Genomic DNA, 16,843 nt, shown 5'->3' on the forward strand with positions numbered 1-16,843 from the left:
TCTGGGTTACCAAGGATTCAGGGTCGCTATGAACAGTTGTGCAGGTTGTATGCTGCACAGTCCTAGGGAACAGCATTCGCATCATAGCCTTTGCATACTTGTTTGTTTGTTTGTTTGTTTTGTTTTGTTTGAGACAGAGTTTCGCTCTTGTTGCCCAAGCTGGAGTGCAATGGCGCAATCTCAGCTCACTGCAACCTCTGCCTCCCAGGTTCAAGCGATTCTCCTGCCTCAGCTTCCTGAGTAGCTGGGATTACAGGTGCCCACCACCATGCCTGGCTAGCCTTTGCATGTTTGTACATCACAACTATTTTCTGATAAATGGAAAGTGTCTTGAGGAAGGAGATCATTTTCTAATTATACAAAAGTGCTATGTGACAGCCCTCAAGGGTGACTTCCTCCTCTCAACCTCAGGGTAGGTCCAGATCTCACCCCAGCCACACCTCCCACACCCAGGTCTCACCGGTGTGGGACAAGCTGGGCAGTTTGAGACCCCGGGTCCCTACTGGCCGGAGTTGATGCAGCTGGTCCAGCCTGAGGTTCTCAAGGCGGCGAAGAGTGGACAGACCAGTGCCAGCGATGCAAGGTCCCTCGTCCAAGCTGGAGAGGTCTTCATTGCTGCCCCCTGCATTGCCAGTCATTTCCACACCGCTGTCTGTATTGGCTGCACTGCCTGCCGGGGAGTGGTCACTGCTGCAGGATGACTGGGCCCCAGGGCTTGGCTGTGGCTTCTGTGGAGAAGATGAGGTCTGAGGGCAACACCCTTCCCCATAGCTCCTTCAACTTGATAAGTGGCTGAAGCCTGTGTCCCAGTGACTGCTGGGGTTCCAAGGAAGCTTGGAAGTGTAGAAAGGGCTAAGCAGGTAAGAGATGGGGGAGCAAACTGAATGTGAGACATTTGATGAGAAGAACCTAGGCTGGAGCACGGACTGGCTGGACTCAAATTCTTGCTCTTAGTTCTATGACCTTGGGCTATTTCTCTATGCCTGAGTTTCTTCATCTGAAAATGGGAACAGTGAGTCCCTTTCTCATGAAGTTGCTGTGAGAAGTACATGAAATTATACATGTAAAAGGCTTGGAACATATACTAAGTGCTATTTAAGAAAGAGTTGCCGGCCGGGCGCGGTGGCTCACGCTTGTAATCCCAGCACTTCGGGAGGCCGAGGCGGGCGGATCATGAGGTCAGGAGATCGAGACCACGGTGAAACCCCGTCTCTAATAAAAGTACAAAAAAATTAGCTGGGCGTGGTGGCGGGCGCCTGTAGTCCCAGCTACTCGGAAAGCCTGAGGCAGGAGAATGGTGTGAACCCGGGAGGCAGAGCTTGCTTGCAGCGAGCCGAGATCGCGCCACTGCACTCCAGCCTGGTAGACAGAGACAGACTCCGAATCAAAAAAAAAAAAAAAAAAAAAAAAAAGAAAGAGTTGCCGGGTGCGGTGGCTCACGCCTGTAATCCCAGCACTTTGCAAGGCCGAGGCGGGCGGATCATGAGGTCAGGAGATCGAGACCATCCTGGTTAACACGGTGAAACCCCATCTCTACTAAAAATACAAAAAAGTTAGCTGGGCGTCGTGGCAGGCACCTGTAGTCCCAGCTACTCAGGAGGCTGAGGCAGAATGGCGTGAACCCAGGAGGCGGAGGTTGCAGTGAGCCGAGATCGTGCCACTGCACTCCAGCCTGGGCAACAGAGCGAGACTCCATCTGAAAAAAAAAGAAAGGGTTTGGGTTGGATGCATTGGCTCATCCCAGCACTGTGGGAAGCTGAGGTGGGAGGATCATTCGAGGCCAGGAGTTTGAGACCAGCCTGGTCAACATAGCAAGACTCCATCTCCAAAAAGAAGAAAAATTAGCCAGGCATGATGGTGTGTGCCTGTAGTGATCACCTGAGCCCAGGAGTTTGAGGCTGCAGTGAGCTATAATTATGCCACTACACTCCAGCCTGGGCAACAGAGCAAGACCCTGTCAGAAAGAGAGAGAAAGAGAGAGAGAGAGAGAAAGAAAGAAAAGAAGAAAGGAAAGAAGGAAGGAAGGAACGAGAGAGAGAGAGTGAGAGAGTGAGACAGAGAAAGATTCTAAAATCTCTAGATTTGGGGAAGCCCAAAGAGCAACACTAAGACAAGAGACAAGCAGACTGGTCACAGAAGAGTGACTTCCATAGGAGGGAAGTAACTAGAAAGATGTCCACAGGGTGAGCTGGGGTATGGAGGTGAGGGTTGCCTGGGCGCTCTCACCATGGCACCCTCTGGCACAGTCAGTCTGCTCTCCTCCCTGATGGCACCTCCTTCCCGCTCCCTCTTGGGCTCCACTGTAGAAATGGATGGTGCCCGAGGCAGGGGGCCATCCCCACGGTGCCGTTTGGTCACATGGGCGTCAGGACCATGCACTGTCTTGACATGTTTTCGCAGTGAGCTGGGATCTGTATAGCGTTTGGTGCAGCCAGGGAGCTTACACACATACGGCTTCTGTTGAGTGGAGAGTGGAGACAGAAGGCAAACAGATCAAAGCGGAAGAATGCAGAAGAAATGGGAAAAAGTGGTGACAACACAGGGGGCAGGGGAGGGGCACACAGCACCAAAGGAAGTAAGGAGGGTGGAGGCCTCGGGTGGGAGTCAAAGATGCAGAGATTAAGTGGAGGGTTACGAAAACTGACAGCCTGGGAAAGATGAGCGGGTGAACCCAGGGCTGTGACGTCCCATAAATCCAGGGGTTGGAGGGATCAGGGGTCTCCTCTAGATGGCATCTTTTAGGTTAGCCCTTTGGCTGGTTAGAGGTTAGAGGTAGGAGGAGGAGTGGTGAAGTGGAAATTCTGGGTTTCAGAAAAGCCTTTTCTGGGCGAATTATGTGGGGAGGGGGACTCACCTCTGTGGAGTGGGTGCTGGGCTAAGGGATTTCTTATGGGGGAAATCTCCCTGGTAGGTGGCTTCTCAAGAGGGGAGGGTCTCTTAGTTGGGGCATTCACCTCATTGGAATGGGTCCGATTCTGGTGCTTGGCTCGGTCACTGGCATTGCTGAAGGCTTTACTGCAGCCCTCATGCTCACACATGTATGGCTTCTCACCCGTGTGTGACCGCAGGTGCGTCTTCAGGTTTTCGAGGCGTGAGTATGACTTCCGGCACCCTTCAAACTGGGGGACATGCGGGGGTCAAAGGATAGTTCTCAGACAGAGGACATGGAGATGGAAGGAACCCTCAATCTCCAAAAGGACACACATCAGAGAATATAACTCAAGATGAAAGGCACTGGGGCTTCGAGAGAATTCCCAAAACTAGGGGACAAGGGCAGGCAAGAACTTGGAGAAGGGAAGCAGTTGGAGGCACTCTCCCTGTGGGAATATAAAGAAGCTAGAGCATCTTCTGACCAAGCCAGGGCAGATTTCTCTGCATGGGGATCTTAGGCTGTCCCAAGATGGGGTCGTCTTGGGGGAACAGGCTGTTGTCCTTGATGCAGGGTTTATCCATTAGGCAGAGTAGTAGGCACAGTACTGAAGGCCGACAATACTTTAAGAGGCCCACGAACATGTTTTAATGTCTTTTTAAAAAAAAATTTTTTTGAGGCGAAGTTTCGCTCTGTTGCCCAGGCTGGAGTGCAGTGGTGCCATCTCAGCTTACTGCAACCTCCACCTCCTGGGTTCAAGTGATTCTTCTGCCTCAGCCTCCCGAGTAGCAGGGAATACAGGCGCCCATCACCACACCCAGCTACTTTTTATATTTTTGGTAGAGGCAGGGTTTCACCATATTGGCCAAGCTGGTCTCGAACTCCTGACCTTGTGATCTGCCCGGCTCAGCCTCCCAAAGTGCTGGGATTACAGGTGTCAGCCACCGTGCCTGGCCTGTTTTAATGTCTTTTAAAATCAAGGGGAAAAAAATGAGCTTTTAGGTCCAAGAGTGTTTTAATATATATCATCATATTCATCTTTATGCCAACACAGTCACACAAACATTATTTTTAATATTTGTTTATGGAAGAAAGGACTTATAAAAGCAAGTCTGCCTTGGGCCCTACCTTGAAGGACAGCCCCGATTTAGGAAGAGACCCTGGACTTGGGACACTGGTGCCTCACCGTGCACTTGTGTGGCTTCTCGCCAGTGTGTCTGCGCATGTGCACCACCAGCATATACTGGGCTTTGAAGGGCCTCAGCTCTCTGGAGCAGCCCCCCCAGTGGCACACGAACTCTTTCCGCTCCCCGTGGATGTGCTCGCTGTTGATGTGCTGAGGGAGAAGATACAAAGGCACTCCAAGGCTCTCCCATGCCCCCAAGGTCCAGAACAGACCTTCCCTCCACCCCCTGTTCCTCTTCCACGACTCCACCTCAAGGAGGAAGAGGCAAGAACAATATCGTATCTCACGTCTCAGGTCTTCCAGCTCCCTAAGGCAAAGCTACAACTTCTGAGCTTCTGCCTACCCAACTGAGCATTCAACCTCAGTCTCCTCTGACCTCCTGCCCTCAGCCGGATTCCACCATGTCCCACTCAGAATCTCCTAAAGGTTCCGGCTAGCCATTCCTGTTACCCCCTGGGGCTCACGTGCACCAGCTGCTCTTGGGAGTCAAATTCCTGGCTGCAGCCATCCCAACGGCAGTCAGTTTCATACACAGATTCAGGCTCATGCTTCTCCTCTCTCTCAAGGTCCTCCCGCCCATCCAGCATCCCCAACAGGGGATCCTAGGGCAAGAGAGGCAATCTCAGGGTCACTTGGGTGACCTTTAGTTTTGCTCAGGTCCCAGAGGTAAAGCTCCCACCCATCCCCTTACCTGTATGCCTGTGGAGTTGGGGCTGGACATATCACCTTCCAAGGGTTCCTCCCGGCACTTGCCAACCAGCATGTCCAGCTCAGACTTCAGCTTCCCCAGGGGAAGAGGTGACAGTGATGAGGGTGGAAGCAAGCAGAAGGAAGAGGAAACCAAGCCAGGTCTTCCTGGCCTAAGTGCCCCCAGCCAAGCAGCTAGAGCCTCCTGGGTTTGGAAGGGACTTCCTCCTCAGACTACACTGGTGAATGGGATGGGCAAAAGGTGGGATCCCATTTGGAAGTGTCTGACTCAACTGCAAGGAGTGAACCCCAGCACCCACACCTCTTTACTTTTCTAGTACTGAAAACTTATATCCCTTGTCCTTCCTTCACCTTTCCCCTACAAAATCCACCACCCACCCACCCTGAGCTGAGGGAAATCAGGTAGCAATATGGGGACTCTCACCTGGCAAGTTGGGAGGGGTCCCCGGGACTGAGGATGTGGGATCATCCCACCCCGGGCGGAGTCATGGGGACCACAAGGCTGGACCCCGAAGGAAGGCGAGGGCCCTTTTTGGTGATTCATCTGGGCTGGGAATCCCAGAGATGGGCTGAGGAGGAGAGGAGGCAGTTACTTAAGACAGTTAGGAAGTCTCAGGAGGGATTGGGCTATTCGGAGGATTTCTGGAAGACTTGGGATTTGTAGTGGTTGAGGCAGTCCCAGGGAAGTACTGAGGAGAGTTGTCTTTGAAATGACAAGGATTCAAATAGGGTTAGGTAGTTTGAGGGCTTGAGACTTTTAATGGACTTTGGTAGGGGCTTTAGGGGCCTCTTGGCCCGGGGCTGACTGCACCTCATGGTGCCAATGGAGAGATGACCGTAGGAGCCTCCTGGAGATGTGCATCGTGAGTTGATGAAAGCTACGAGGGAGCTGGGTGAGGTGCGGATAACCGTCTGCAGGTCCAGGCTGGCATCTGACAGAGGTGAGATGGACAGTGCCCGCTTCTTGGTCAACTTGACTGCACTCCGGGGAGAAGAAAAGAGTGGGCCTGGGGCAGGAGACAGCGGAGATGGATATGGTAAAGGGGCGTGTCTCTTCATGCACCTAACCTATGGGTCCTGACTTGGCAAAACCAATGATACTTGATTCTGCTTTGCCCTGTTGATCCTATCTGTGACTTTTTTTTTTTTTTTTTTTTTTTTGAGAGACACAGAGTCATGCTCTGTAACCCAGGCTGGAGTGCGTGGCACCATCTTGCCTCACTGCAACCTCCACGTTCCCAGCTTCAAGTGATTCTCCTGCCTCAGCCTCCCCTGTAATCGGGACTACAGGTGCACGCCACCACGCCTGGCTAATTTTGTATTGTTAGTAGAGACGGGGTTTCACCATGTTGGCCTGGCTGGTCTTGAATTCCTGACCTCAAGCAATCTTCTTGCCACGGCCTCCCCACAAAGTGCTGGGATTACAGGCGTGAGCCACCGTGCCCGGCCCCATCTGTGACTTCTTGATGGTGCTCTGATGCCTCACATCTCCAAGCATCTCCTCCTCCAGGTGAGATCCCCTGCCCTCCCACTTTCTCTTTCAGAACAAGTCAGAGAGGGGCAGAAAGGGAAGAGGTGTTGCCTGAGCCCTCACCCTCGGTGTAGCTGTTGGTCTCTCTGGCTGACCCATAACTGTGGGGGCCGGACACGAGGTTAGCTTGGTGGCAGAAGGGCGGGCCAGACAGTCCTAGAAAAAAGAGACAGCTGGAATGGGAATGGAGGATACGTAAGCCTCACCTTAAAACCCCAGACATGACCTGATCCCAGATTCCAGGTCCATATGACATGGGGTCTCAAATCCTCCTGTAGATAGGAAACTGGCATGGGGTGGGAGTGGGCCCAAGTGGGAGACCTGCCAAATCCTCAAGGCCCAGGGATTGGTATATACACTGACCTTCTGTCCCCACACTGGGGGCCCCCTGACTGGGGAGGGGCCGGAGACAGCAGGGCTCGCCATAGCTACTGACTGGTGGTGGGGTCATCGAGTTGAACATGGCGTCTCAGAGGAGGGTGTGGGGACACTGCAGAAAGGGAAGGTAGTTATAAAGGTGGAGGCAAATAGAGACGGTCAGACAGCAGTCTCAGGCACAGAATCCTGGGCAGAACATCCCTGGTGTCCCCTGCCCCTCTAAGGCATGTGCCACGAAAATCGAGTTGAAAAGAGCATCACTGGGCCAGGCATGGTGGCTCACACCTGTAATCCCAACACTTTGAGAGGCTGAGGCGGGAGGATCACCTGAGGTCAGTTCAAGACCAGCCTGGCCAACACGGTGAAACCCCCGTCTCTACAAAAATACAAAAATTAGCCAGTCATGATGGCGGGTGCCTGTAATCCCAGCTACTCGGAAGGCTGAGGCAGGAGAATTGCTTGAACCTGGGAGGCGGAGGTTTCAGTGAGTCGAGATGGCGCCACTGCACTCCAGCCTGGGCAACAGAGTGAGATTCCGTCTCAAAAAAAAAAAAAAAAGCATCACTCACTGAGTGAGGGAGGGGATAAGGGGAAATGATGTTCCAGAGACGCAGAGGCATTCTTGTAGTCTGTGTACTCTGGGGATCTTCTTGGGAACTGGGTGGGAGCTTTGCCTGCGTGGTCTGTGTGTAGAGGGCATGTTTTGGACTAATTGTGCCTATATTAACTTCAAGTGATTTTAGTAACATGGACCCTCTAATTCTTCTTGCTCTAACCCCGGGCCGGCTTTGAGGGGTGGGATGGGAGAACTCGTGTGATGGATCTGACTTCAAGCACTGGGCGGCTCTGCTAGAGCCCGTTTCCCCTTCCTTCTCGTGCCCCTCCCCAGGGACAGCCCGTGTACAATCTCCGCAGTGTCCAGCAGAGGGAGCCCTAGCCACAGTCCCGACATAGAGCCAGGTGGGGCCAGGAGGGAGCACAAGCGATCTGCCCTCTTAGACAGAAAACAGTGTGGAGGAGGAGGTAAGGTTCCTGAGGGGAGTCTTCTGGGTCTGTTGGGTACAAAGGTGAAAGCTGGTGTTATTCTGGGGTAGTTTAAATCGGGCCCACCTAATCTTTTTGTCTCTGTTTTGGGGGAACAGGAAAGGAAGTATGAGGGGAGACTCTGAGAGAATGAAAAAAACAATGTGATCGTTATAAAAGCGTAGCGAGGAAGAAGGTGCTGCTGTCCGTTTTTCTTTTCAAACTCCGGTTTTGACTCCATCCCGGGTTTTCCGGTCTCCCGGGAATGAGGGTGGGGTGGGGCGGGGTGGGGTGGACAACCACCGGGAGCGGGCCGGGCCGGCCGGCGCGGTGGGTGATCCCGGGATGCTGGGATTTAGGGTGAGGGCGGGGTGAGATGGGGAGCGGAACCCGGACCCCGCGACCCAGCCCGGCCCGGCAGCCTGGGCTGTACCCTTCCTAACTCCTCCTTTTCCAACCGAGATGCGGATCCCGCATCCAAGACCTCCCAACTCGACCTTGGCACTAATGTTGGGGGGCGGGGGGCACAGCTGGCTGGCAGCTGGATGGGGGGACAATTCTCCCGCCTCCTTCCCTCTATGACTCACCCAGGGGAAGGAGGCAAGTTCGCAAATGATCCCCCAAACACTAGAGACTCCCCCAAACTTGTCTACTCAGTCATCTTTCTGTTCCACTGCCCAGCCGCCGAAGAGCCTCCAAGGAAATGGGACTACACCCCTCGCCCACGCGTGCCACAGCCCACCCACATCTCCCCTTCAGGCTAGTAAAAGGAAAATGTCGCCAACTTTTTTAGCTTCGGTAAAGTTTTTCTGGGGTGTGAGAGTTCAGGATGGGACAGGGAGCTCTAGGGTTCCCCTGCCGGAACCCTAAACCACCTTCGGTGTCTCCCTGTTTTCCAGCGTCCCCCTCGCACCCCCGCTCCCCAACTCCCAGGAGTCGGCTCCGCCCCCCTACTCCCGGTCCCGCCTTCCCCGCCCCCGTGCCTCCTCGGCCCACCCAAGTCGCCGCCGCAGGCACTGGCTGCAGACGGCTCCGCTCCCCCCGCCCGCCCCGGGAGCCCAGTCGAGCGAGCGGTAGGGGTGGGGGCTGAGGGGCGGGCCGCATTCTTCCCTCCTCCTCTCAGCGCATCCGGAAAGCAGGCAGTGGCGCCCAGGGGGGCACTACTGGAGAATGGGGGTCCCCGTTGGTGGGGTTAGAAAGGGGGAAGAATCCAGAAAGTATAGGGGAGAGAAATGAGAGAAAGTGACTGGGTCAATAAAATTAGGTGTGTATGGGGAGGAGGAGGGGCCCGGACACCTTAGGTTCCTAGTTATAGCAGCCGGCTTCCCAAGGGTTAACCCCTCCAGACCCCCGGGAACCCCCTGGTGACGTCAAGGGCGGGGATGCCAGGGAGATAATGGTGGAGGGGGAGAGGTCTCTGGACCCCGCCCCCTAGGGAAAACCACACTTATTCCGACCCTTACATATCCCCAGGGAAACCGCCCGCCTTCTCCCTCTACTGGAACGTAAAGACCTATCCTATAAGACCCCAGCTCTCCAGACCCCGAAAACCCTCAGTCTCAGGCTCTACGGGGTCCCCTTTCCCTAATCCTGTCCCGAAAGCTAGCTGCCCAGTGCTGATTGTTTCGGGGTCATGGGACCTGAAAGAGAATTCAGAGCGGGGAGCAAGGGCAGGCAGGGTGGTCTGAGGCAGAGGAGGGGCCTCGATCCCCAGCTCCCGTTTGGGCGGGGGGCCAACGGGGATAGACAGGCTGGCAGTGACCAGTGGTCCCGCCCAGCCCCGGTAGGGGTCTCCCTGCGGCTGGCTCCCGCTGCCCCGGTGGTCCTGAGGTCAGAGGGTCAAGACGAGGTCTCCCCGGCTCCTCCTGAGCGCCTTGCCCACAGCCCTTGGGACTTAGCAGTCCAAAATTGCCTGAGGTCATCCTAGGGCCTTCACTACACCTTGGACAGCCCCCCGCCCCCAGCCCCCTTCCAAGTCCAGAAGACACTCCTTTCCCCCAAAACACAAGCATCCACTCGCACATCTGTCACAAGACAGGTCAAGGGTTCAAGCCTGGCTGGCCCCTAGTGGCTCTGTTGCCTCCCACACACCCGTCCCCACCCCACCTGGAGCTCCCTCCTTTGCAGTCCCCTCCTTTCAGAAACACTGACGTCTTCCTGCCCCACGCGCAGACACACACCTGGAGTTCCCTCTCTACAACGCAGACCTCCAGCTAGCCATCCCTCCAGCCTCTTCAGCTTAACCGCATGAAAGTGAGATATTTCTAATATATGGGAGAGGCGGAGACAAAGACCCACGGTTCCCTGAGACAGAGATACACAGACTGACAGAAGAAAAAAGGGAAGAAAAAGAAGATACAGAGAAAGATACAAGTGAAAAATTTGGAGTTTCTAATGTCTCACCCCAGGCTCTCCCACCCCTATTTTGCCTCTATGTCCCGGGCCTGGGATGAGTCCCTAGGAAGCTGAGCATCCCCTCAGGCCCCCTCCCCCACTGCTCCCAGGTGGTCCCCCGCCTGCCCCCCCTTCTCACCTCAGTCTGGGCGCTGGGCTCGGGATGCGCGGTCCAGGGCTGGAGTCTGGGCTGGGGGGTGTGCGGTGGGGAGGGGGGGCGGAGAGGGCCACGGCGGCGCAGCCTCGATGCCACCCCCACCCCCCCAACCTGGCCCCCAGCCCTCCCGCCGGCCCAGCCCGCCGGGCCGCAGGCCCGGACCACCCGCGAGAAGCGCAAACTTTTTTTTTCCCTTTTGCAAAAACTTTTTCTCGCTCCAGCCGCTGGCGCGCCGCCGCTCTTCCCGCTCGCCCCTCACCTCCCTTCTATTTCCCTCCCTCTTGCCGTTCTGGAGGATGAGGCGGGGTAGCTGGAAGCAAGAGAGGGGGTGCCGGGCTTATTGCACCCCCAGGACCCCCAGGATCCTCCCCCTCCCTTGAGGGACCCTATACTGCCTACGCCCCCCCGCCCCCCCCGCTGAACACGCTGCTGTTGGTGGGTAGTAAATCCCGGCTTGGATTTCTGGATCGGCTGGCCCCAAAGAGGCCCCGACAACCAGATTGAGGAAAATATTGCGGGGTAGGGGGAGAAGTTCAACCGAGAACGGTAATAGTGGATGTAGGGTACTTGCCTTTGGTTGGTGCTAACTGAGCATTCTGCCATCCTGTGATTTATCGGCAGGCCTCACCCTTTGGATGGAACTTGGAGCGGCTGGGACAGAGTTGGGGTTTGGGGCAAATCAAGTTGAGGGGCTGGGGGCTCTGGCAGAAGATGAGGAGTCTATGGAGCATAAAAGCAAGAAGCAGCGGCTGAGGCTCTGGGTGCAGGGTGTGTGTTCACGAGGTAACCAAGGAGCCCTGGGACTGAAGCCCCTTTCCCGAGAACCCCGGATCTGCCTCTCGAAGTTCTGGAGACTGCCGCCCCTCCGCACCACGCCACTGCAGGCTCTAGCCGCTCTTCCAGGCTTTCTGCTCCCTCTGCTGGCCGTTCTCACACATGACACCCGCTCGGAGTCGAAGCAGAAGAGCTGGGGAGCCGAAGGAGGAGCCCAGCTGAAGGAGGAGCCCCTCACTAAGGCCCACTTAAAAGCACAGGAGATGGATATGTGAGCTCTGAGAAACGGAGAGGCAGAGGTTGCTATGCCCGGCGGTACTGCCTGACAGGGAAGTGCCCTGCCTCTTTAGATTTGCGTTGCCATCGTGACCGGATATAGGGGAGGGGCAGCATTTCAGTCTGATTTTTATGAGAAAGAGGAGAAAGAATGACAGGGAAAACGGGCACCCTCTCCCGTTTTTTTCAACCCCACAGGCAGACCTCCCACATCCTAGCTCTGCTTCCAAGAACCACCCCCTTAGGTCTGGAAGGTCAGTGGGTTAACTGTTCAGTTTGAGGGTCAAGGGGGAAAAGAAAAGGTGAAGGTAGGGGGAGGTCTGGGACTTTGACCCAGACTAGTTATCCCCAGAGGGTCAGAGACCCAGCTCAGTCAGACCAGACTAACGGTCACTGAAAAGAAGGCACCCCACACATGCTCCTGCCCCAGCCTCGAGCCCCTTCTTCCAGAGGAGCTATTTATGTATTTATGTATTTATTTATTTATTTATTTTTATTTGGAACGGGGTCTCACTATTTGCCCAGGCTGGAGTGCAGAGGCTATTCACAAGTGTTATCATAGCCTTGAACTCCTGGGTTTAAGCGGTCTTCCGGCCTTAGCCTCCCAAGAAACTGGGACCACTGGTGCCCAGCAAGAGGAGCTCTCTTAGAACATGTTACTTTCTTCTCCCCACCCAGTTCTATAGACCAGTGAGTCTCAAACTTTTTGGTTTCCTCTATACTCTTAAAAGTCATTAGGTTAGGCACAGTGGCTCAGACCTGTAATCCCAGCACTTTGGGAGGCCAAGGCGGGCGGATCACCTCAGGTCAGGAGTCCAAGACCAGCCTGGCCAACATGGTGAAACCCTGTCTCTACTAAAAATACAAAAAATAGCTGGGCATGGTGGCGCAGGCCTGTAGTCCCAGCTACTCAGGAGGCTGAGGCAGGAGAATCGCTTGAACCTGGGAGGTGGAGGTTGCAGTGAGCCGAGATTGCACCACTGCACTCCAGCTTGGGCGACAGAGCGAGACTCCGTCTCAAAAAAAAAAAAAAAATCATTGAGCTTTTGTTCATATGATTTACATCTATCAATTCACTACATTAGAAATTAAAACTGAAAAAGACTATAACACAAGACCATACAAGCACACATTCCATTAACAATGATGTCAGAAAGATGATGTAATCACATGTCACACAGCCTCTGGAAAACTCCACTGTACAATTTTAAGATAATGAGAATTCAAAAGGCAAATAACATGTTAGTATTATTATGAAAATAGCTTTGACTTTGTGGACACCCCTGAAAAGGGACCTCCCTGAAGCCTACAGAGTACACTTGAAGAACTGTTGCTCTGGACCATCACCCGAACCCTTCTTTATGACTCACATTTGTTGATTTTCTTTCTCCTTTTTATTAAGAAAGTATAAACCGGGCGCGGTGGCTCACACCTGTAATCTCATCACTTTGGGAGGCCAAGTCGGGTGGATCAAGAGGTCAAGACATCAAGACCATCCTGGCCAACATGTTGAATACAAAAATTAGTGGGTGCCTATAATCCCAGCTACTCGGGAGGCTGAGGCAGAAGAATCACTTGAACCCAGGAGACGGAGGTTGCAGTGAGCCAAGATCGTGCCACTGCACTCCAACCTGGTGACAGAGCGAGACTCCGTCTCAAAAAAACAAAAAGAAAAAGAAGAAAGAAAGTATAAATTCTTGTCTCCCAGTGGGTCCTGTCCCCTGGGAAAAACCAGGGAACTTCTTAGGCTTAGTACCTCATTTTCCTGACTCCTGTTTCTGGGGGTCCCCTAAGCATCCTCCCTCAGCACCTTGCCCGTCTCCCTCTTGACCCTCCCTTAAGGTACCTCAACAGCCCTTACCCTGGGCCAGCCTGCTTACCCTGCTTCAAGCCTGCTGGACCATCTATCTGCTTCCTCCTCCCCTCGCTTGAGGACTTTCTCATCTTGGGAGAGGCTTAGTAATTTTTCTCTGCCTTCCCTCCCTCCCTCCCTAGTCCCTGACATCTTCTCACAGGACTTAGGGCAGGAAATCATGCTTTCTGGGTAGACCCCTTTAGAAGAAACGCTTTACCCATCTCCCAACACATCAGCCAACCTGGAACAAGCCAGAGTCTCAGACAAGAAAGTGCCCATTTGGGTCCCGTAGGGGTCAAGTGAGTCATACTGCCAGGTGGTTGTTGGGTTGGGGTGTGGATCAGGAATCTGACGCCTCCAGTCACAGGTGCCCTGTGCCTGGGAAACTTCATCTTGGTCTCTTCACTCCAAAGCCCCAGGTCCTCTTGCTAGCTGCAGCCACAGGCCTCCACCACCATATCTGGCACATCCGTCTTGACCACATTGCCATTATGATCCAGGTAGAGGAGAGAGAGGGGCCTTCGGGCAGTAGGGACACAACACGAGGTACTGGCAGGCCAAGGATTGTTGGCTTTGAGGAGGCTGAAGACGGCAGAATGGAAAGAGGCAGCAATGCCTGGGCTGCCAGCCAGGTGGGGAGGGCACTGCCCACTGCAGTAATTCAGTTGGTACCCCTCGGGCTGCAGTATCCAGTCCTGCCATCCCAGTTCCTGGAAGTCTACGTAACGGTCTCGCCTGCAACATAAGGGGGTCGCAGGCTCACAGGTGGGGGTCCTCCTCCTGGCCCGGCCTGCTCCAGGCTCATTGGCTCGGATCTTAAGCTCTAGGAAGGGCTGCTGATGTCCTGCTGTGTCCAGGAGCCGCCTTGGTTGTCCAGTAACTGTGCTGTTGCTTTCTAGGGGTCTGCAGTCTAGTTGCAGTTTCAGGACACCAGACTTCTCACCCCTCAAGCCACTAGAGGGCAGAGTTAAGGCATGCCAGCCCAGGTTGGTGATGTGGTGCTCAGCCAAGAGGGTACGGGATCCTTGGCGCCTCCTCCTTGGTCCCCATCGGAAGATCCTCAAGCAAAGAGTGCCAGGAAGGGTGGGGAGCACGTGCAGCCACAGGCGGGCATGGTACAGGTGGTGGGACCGAGGAGTGGACAGGTGAAAAGTGAGCAGGGAGCTGTAGGCTGAAGTGGAGTCTGCCCGAAAGACAGAAAAGGGAAAGAAAATGTGAGCAGAGATGAAGCTCTCCTCTGAGACTCCCCAAGCCCTGCCCACTGCTCTCCCTCGAACCTACCTTTAGAAAAGTAGAGAGTGCTTTGTGTCCTCTGCAACCAGTCCCTGCCCCAGCTCCTCGTTCTCCTGCCACACCCCACTCCCTCTGCTGCTCCTGCCGGGCTCCCCTTCTGCCTCCTTTTCCCTGTGTGCTCTCTGCCTGTTGCTCTCTCCCTCACCCACCTGTGACAGTAGCAAAGCTGATGACCTCCTCCCCATTCCCTGAAGCCACACTCCCTGGCTGTAGTCTCCGGAGGGCTCTGGTCAGCGCTGCCTGGGGTGGAGGATGAGTTATTCTGGGACGACTGGTCAGGTGCAACCCATCCAGGATTTGCTGCTTGGCTAGCTCCAGCACCAGAGCTCGTTCTGCTTGGGGCGCCAGTTTGGATCCCCCACAGGAGGGACACACAGACCCTGTCCCCTGTGCTCGCACCAGTGCCCACAGCAGCACCAGCCAGAGCTGGACATCAGGGAGCCCCATGCTCCTGGTGAATGGCCCTGGTTCGGGAGCCTCAGATGGCAGTTGCTCCGTCTGTTGAGTCTGATTGCTGGGGGCCAATGAGGGTACAGTGACAGCAGACACCACTGCCACACCTACCCTTGGCCAAGGGTAGAGCCACCTGTCTTCTATTGTCTGGGACTCAGGAAGGCTGAAAGTAGATCATCTGATGGATAGCTGTGCTTGACCCTCACAGCTCACGTCTGGCTACTGACCTGGGGCCTCTTTAGAGCCAGCTGCCTGGGGCTTCCAAACCTAGTGGTCAGCCAGCCGACCTACCCTCGGAGTCCCAGGATTGGCCAGCTGTGCTGCCCATCAGGCCCCTGCAGGGGGTGGAGGTCCTCCTCCCCACCAGCTCAGGTTTCACCATCTGGCCATGGTGACTGGGCCTGAAGTAGGGGTATGGGGGTGGGGGGTGCAATGTGGACACGCATGATGCAAGAAAGAGGATGATTTCACATGCCCAGTCCCCAAGGTCTGGGACTTGGGGGAGGGAACGCCTTATGAGCCAGGTGGGGAAGGGCAATTTTCCCTCATACCTCTAGTCTTTCTAGCTTCACCATTGCTGCAGCAGTTTCCATGAGGCAGCTGTGAGTTCCCATGGGTATTTCTCTGGGGCCCTTAGGCCAGAAGGAAAATTCTGGTCTCTTTATTCCTAGCATTGGAGCTGGGAGAGGGATGAGGGTTTGGGCGGGTAGGAGAATGGAGCCCTCTTGCTCAGGCCCAGGTGGCAGTGCCACGAGGCACAGAAGTCACCCCCTGACCCTGCCTGTGCTGGCCGCCCAGAGTCCAGTTGGCCTGGAGCATGATGTGGAGCATGATGTGGAGGAGGGCCAGAGCGGGGGGGGGTTGGGGCGGGGAACGTGTTCCTGTGATGTCTGGGGAAGCCCAGAGAGGTGGTGGTGGTGGTGATGCAATCTTAAACAGGGCAGAGTCCATCAGGACTGTCAGGGGGCATGACACTTGGGAGGGCCTATACCCAGCTGCCACTTCTCTTTCAAGGGACTGTGAGAGTTGCTTAAATTTGGGGCATCCTAGAAGTAGTGCCAGGCCTCTTTTTTTTCTTAAATTTTTAAAATTTAAGTTTTATTTTATTTTATTGAGGTAAGGTCTCAATCTGTTATTCAGGCTGCAGTGCAGTGGCACAATCATAGCTCACTGCAGCCTTGAACTCCTGGGCTCAGATAATCCTTCTGCCTCAGCCTCCTTAGTAGTTGGGACTACAGGTGCGCACCACCACACCTGGCTAATTTTTAAATTTTCCATAAAGACAGGGTCTCGCTATGTTGCCCAGGCTGGTCTTGAACTCCTGGGCTCAAGCAATCCACTTGCCTCAGCTTCCTAAAGTGCTGAGGTTACAGGCGTGAGCCACTGCACCACCCTTCAGGCCCGTTAATGGGGGTAGAAAATGGGAGCTTTAAGAGCTTTTGACAACAAAGCAAGGTGAATACAGCAGTCTTGGTTCCCAGTCTCAGCCCTCCTGACCACATTTCCTCACTGGCTTTATTTTATTTTATTTTATTATTTTTTGAGGCTGAGTCTCGCTCTGTCGCCCAGGCTGGAGTGCAGTGGCACAATCTCAGCTCACTGCAAGCTCCGTCTCCCGGGTTCACGCCATTCTTCTGCCTCAGCCTCTTGAGTCACTGGGACTACAGCTGCCCGCCACCACGCCCGGCTAGTTTTTTGTATTTTTAGTAGAGACGGGGTTTCAGTGTGTTAGCCAGGATGGTCTCCATCTCCTGACCTCATGATCTGCCCACCTCGGCCTCCCAAAGTGCTGGGATTACAGGCGTGAGCCACCGCACCTGACCTATTTTTTTTTTTTTTTTTTTAATGTTTTTGAGACAGGGTCTCACTCTGTCATCCAGGCTGGAGTGTGGTGGGTGGCCTGATCACAGCTCACTGCAGCCTTGACCTCCTGAGCTAAGTGATTC

General features: G+C 54.6%; 2 protein-coding genes across 3 annotated transcripts in view; both read right to left on the minus strand.

The window, feature by feature from the left end:
* The window catches only part of GLI1 (GLI family zinc finger 1), a 12,754-nt gene extending 2,109 nt beyond the window's left edge, over positions 1 to 10,645 (minus strand). Inside the window, exons 1-11 of one of the 2 annotated variants that reach the window (XM_055248878.2) lie at positions 10,229 to 10,645; positions 6,658 to 6,784; positions 6,358 to 6,450; positions 5,575 to 5,770; positions 5,188 to 5,332; positions 4,747 to 4,836; positions 4,520 to 4,657; positions 4,056 to 4,205; positions 2,955 to 3,119; positions 2,227 to 2,457; positions 461 to 728 (exon numbers count right to left, since the gene is read on the minus strand). In XM_055248878.2, coding sequence (XP_055104853.2) covers positions 461 to 728; positions 2,227 to 2,457; positions 2,955 to 3,119; positions 4,056 to 4,205; positions 4,520 to 4,657; positions 4,747 to 4,836; positions 5,188 to 5,332; positions 5,575 to 5,770; positions 6,358 to 6,450; positions 6,658 to 6,757 — 1,576 coding nt within the window. In that variant the 5' untranslated portion in view covers positions 6,758 to 6,784; positions 10,229 to 10,645. The remainder of the gene's footprint in view (positions 1 to 460; positions 729 to 2,226; positions 2,458 to 2,954; positions 3,120 to 4,055; positions 4,206 to 4,519; positions 4,658 to 4,746; positions 4,837 to 5,187; positions 5,333 to 5,574; positions 5,771 to 6,357; positions 6,451 to 6,657; positions 6,785 to 10,228) is intronic. The other variant, XM_055248879.2, reaches the window with a different exon arrangement.
* Positions 10,646 to 12,416: 1,771 nt separating this feature from the next.
* INHBE (inhibin subunit beta E) lies at positions 12,417 to 15,728 on the minus strand. Its single transcript, XM_055249032.2, has 2 exons — positions 14,594 to 15,728; positions 12,417 to 14,334 (listed from the first exon to the last, which is right to left on the minus strand). The coding sequence occupies exons 1-2, from the start codon at positions 14,889 to 14,891 to the stop codon at positions 13,580 to 13,582; spliced, it is 1,053 nt and encodes a 350-aa protein (XP_055105007.1). The 5' UTR covers positions 14,892 to 15,728; the 3' UTR covers positions 12,417 to 13,579.
* Positions 15,729 to 16,843: the final 1,115 nt, after the last annotated feature.

The sequence above is a fragment of the Symphalangus syndactylus genome, chromosome 17 (genome assembly GCF_028878055.3).
Source record: "Symphalangus syndactylus isolate Jambi chromosome 17, NHGRI_mSymSyn1-v2.1_pri, whole genome shotgun sequence".
Lineage (NCBI taxonomy): Eukaryota > Metazoa > Chordata > Mammalia > Primates > Hylobatidae > Symphalangus > Symphalangus syndactylus.

What these genes read in the sequence shown, in the direction of transcription:
- INHBE (XM_055249032.2), bottom strand. Translation starts at nt 14,891, where the DNA reads ATGGGGCTCCCTGATGTCCAGCTCTGGCTGGTGCTGCTGTGGGCACTG. An exon ending in CAGCTTTGCTACTGTCACAG is followed by an intron (nt 14,335 to 14,593) that starts GTGGGTGAGGGA and finishes TCTTTCGGGCAG; the next exon opens with ACTCCACTTCAGCCTACAGC.